General features: G+C 36.5%; 1 protein-coding gene across 1 annotated transcript in view; it reads right to left on the bottom strand.

The window, feature by feature from the left end:
• Positions 1-3,321, bottom strand: part of LOC107300533 (phospholipase B1, membrane-associated-like) — a gene marked incomplete at its 3' end in the record, with an annotated part of 14,258 nt that extends 10,937 nt beyond the window's left edge. The window contains exons 1-2 of the mRNA XM_015829852.1: positions 3,235-3,321; positions 944-1,009 (exon numbers count right to left, since the gene is read on the bottom strand). Of these exons, the coding sequence (XP_015685338.1) occupies positions 944-1,009; positions 3,235-3,321 (153 nt within the window). The remainder of the gene's footprint in view (positions 1-943; positions 1,010-3,234) is intronic.
• Between the last annotated feature and the right edge of the window lie 43 nt (positions 3,322-3,364).

Here is a 3,364-nt window from a genome sequence, read left to right as displayed (position 1 = left end):
TCAGACCTCTAAGGAAAGTTCTCCAGATGAATGATTTTGGTCAGCAGTCATGTATACCCAAGAATACTAATCTGAATCATGCTTATCCATGAGAGCAATTAAAGATGGAGAGGCAGGGCATACTGACAAGCATGTGACAGTCAAAGATAGAGCCCAGGGCTGCACTGAGGACTATACATCAAAATCAGAAAACTCAGATCCAATCCAAAGTACTCTCTCTGACTTGTAGGACTCATGACTCACAACCCTGCATCTGAGGACTTGCCTTCCCTTTCATAAGCTTACAACAGGGGTCTTCAAACTTGGACCTTTTATGACTTGTGGACTTCAACTCCCAGAATTCCTCAGCCAGTGTGGGAGTTGAAGTCCACAAGTCATAAAAGGGCCAAGTTTGAAGACCCGTGGCTTATAACAATACTAAGATTTTAAGCACACATTCCTTTTGGAAAGTCTCCACCATTTAAGTTATGCTCTTTTCAGATCTGCTCTGAAATACTCTCTCCAAAGGTGCTCATTCACCTGCCCCCTATTTTAATTAGCTTTGCTGCTACTTTTACGTGAGTATGTCAGTTTCTGTTTGTAAAGCCAGTTCTTTACAGGTGGCAGTTCTTAAGAGGAGAAGCATTTCAAAAATAAGAGTCAATAATGCAAGTGAAAATGAATTGAACATATTTTTTAAAATTATGTAAATAAAGAATGCCAAAATTTCACCAGATTTCTAGTGGGGACATATTTTTTGCAATATTTGATGACCTATGAGATCTGGATCCCTTTAATTTTTTAAAATTATGTTTGCAGTTACAATGCAACTCCCCTGAAGTATTCTTGCAGGCAACCCTTGCAATTCATAAGCTGGAAACCACTGTCTTAAAGAAATTATTGATTCTAATAATTCACCCAATCATTTTCCCTGTAGCCAGGATAGCAAAGACTCCTTTGATACCTCTTTATGGAGTATATCCAGAGATGACTGTATACTATTTATGTAGTACTCAGGAGAAGAACGTACCTATGAAAGAAAAGGATAACAGTGAATTTTGTGCATAATAAGCTGCTTGTAACTGTTCCTTAGCACATCACTATTTATGCATGTTTGGCAATTGAGAGTTGCAATTTATATTAATGTGCACCTTTCACAAATGATATAATGGCCTTCTTTCCACAATATGTTTGACATAATCCAGTGGTTTTGAATCACCCAGATACAGTAATAGGATGAAAAGTAGTAATGAGTATCAATCTGAGTATGGACCATGGCAGAGAATGGAAGCAGTTCAGCCACTCTGTGGCTGTCTTATTGGGACTTTAAAAAAATGGATGACCATTAGATAGCAGAAAACTTAACTAACCATATCTCTTTGTCATCTAGCAGTCACCCACATTTTTGCAGCTCAGACATGGCAACTGTACCACATCTATTTCCTGCCCAGCACCACCTGGCTCTCCTCTGTCCTCCTCCCTTATAGAGGACAAAAATCAAACTGTGAGGGAAAGAGCTAAAAAGGCTTCCCTCCATTCATCTTCACCTGACTCTTCATGTCTGACTAGCTCTTGACATCCTTTCAACAAAAGGGAAAACCAATGCTAGCTACCACAAGTCCCGGAAGGAGAGGAGAGGAACAAGGTACACCAGCCAGCTCCAGAAACAGACCCCTTTCCATGTCATTTGTACCAATTGTGCAGCGTTTTCAAAGCATGACATTGATCTTATGAGAACTGCTCAAAATTTACTATGCAAGGAAACCAAGTATGGGACAGTTTGGACTGAATTTCCAGGATACCAGATCAACATAGGATCCACTATAATATTTATGATGTATATTTAGAATATAATCATTATTAGGTTGTTATTAAAATAAGATTATTTTATTCACTTCCTTTTTCTTGGCCTTTTGGCTAAGATTAAATGTAGTATTTATTCTTATTTGCTTAATTTACTTATCCTGATACTAATGCATAAAAATACTCAAACATTAGAAGCTGAACAAAACTTTCATGTAAATTTGTACCGCACTGCCAATCTTGCTGCACTTTGCATGCCCAAAATAGAATTAAACCTGTAATCCAAGGGAGACTGAAAGGTTGGAGAAATCAGGAGGCCTAAATAAGCATAAAATCTCTTTCCTGTAGGAGCTCCAAAAATTACTAAAAATAATAAATTAGAAGTAGCATTCAAATGTTATCCAACTGTTCCTGTGAAACCCAACCCAGAAATACATATCTAATGACATTCTTCAGTATGTTGATAAGAGCCGAAAGAAAGAAAGTTTATCACTTGGAGGCATTCACAAATAAGTACTTTACTGCCATCTTATCATGATTAATTATCAAAATGGAAAGTAATGTCAGTATTTTGATCCAAGTTACACAAGTGGCAGGTCTGCTAGGGATCCAAACTGTCATTAACTAAGAAAGGTACAAACCTTGCCTGTTTATTATCAGCTCTGTTGACATCTGCTTTTATCAACAGAAAATTATCTATAAAATGAAGTAGCACTGATATACTAATCAGTGGAAGTTCTCAAAGATACGAAATTACAGGAGATTAAAAAAACACTTGAATGACCTCAAGGCCCTGCATGGGGGACATGAACATGTACTTCTTTAAAATACTGATTCAGCAATGAACCACTATTACCCTCTCTAAAATGCACATGGTGCCAGGGAAGAATGGCTTGCCATTCAAGGTAGTTTTTTCACTGAGTTAGCTAGAAAGGATCTAAGAAAAGGTCAGTAGCAAGTGTTGAGTCAATCCCAATGTAATTCTTCTTGAGTAGAAGTGCAAGGTCTAAAGCTCAATTTCTTAGGACAGATTACATGTTCGTGATACTGTGGCAATAGAGTTGAGTTAATCTATGGTAGCTCATGAAAGCTCACGCCATTTAATAAAAGTTGGGAAAAGTACTACCAGAATATTTCTGATTTTTTTTTGCCATGTTTGCAATAGCTTCCTGCAAAATGAATGAATTGTCTCTCATTATTTCTTGTTGTCAACCTGAATGTTATTCAGGAGGCATGATATTACGTGGAACATTTCTAATATTAAATGAAGTCATGTGAAGGACAGATTCTATGAACATCATATTCTTACATATGTCACTGAGCACTTGGACAATTCCTACTTGCATATCTAGAGATAAGCATTTAGATCACATACATTTTTTTAAAAAAGTGGGGGAGGAGAAAATTGGGAAAAATATATTAGGAATAACTGTAAAATATATGGAAACTTACAGAATCATTACAATAATCACAAAGGTCATTTCCTCCTATAAAAATGGTTATGAGTTTCCAATCTTCTTGGAAATTTATTTTCTGCATTAGGAGAAAAAGGAAGAGAATAGACATAAAGAAAAACAAAGAA

Source organism: Protobothrops mucrosquamatus, unplaced genomic scaffold (assembly GCF_001527695.2).
Source record: "Protobothrops mucrosquamatus isolate PMUCROS unplaced genomic scaffold, P.Mucros_1.0 scaffold7353, whole genome shotgun sequence".
NCBI lineage: Eukaryota > Metazoa > Chordata > Lepidosauria > Squamata > Viperidae > Protobothrops > Protobothrops mucrosquamatus.
The sequence above is the reverse complement of the archived record's forward strand: the minus strand, read 5'-3'. Positions and strand labels throughout refer to the sequence as shown.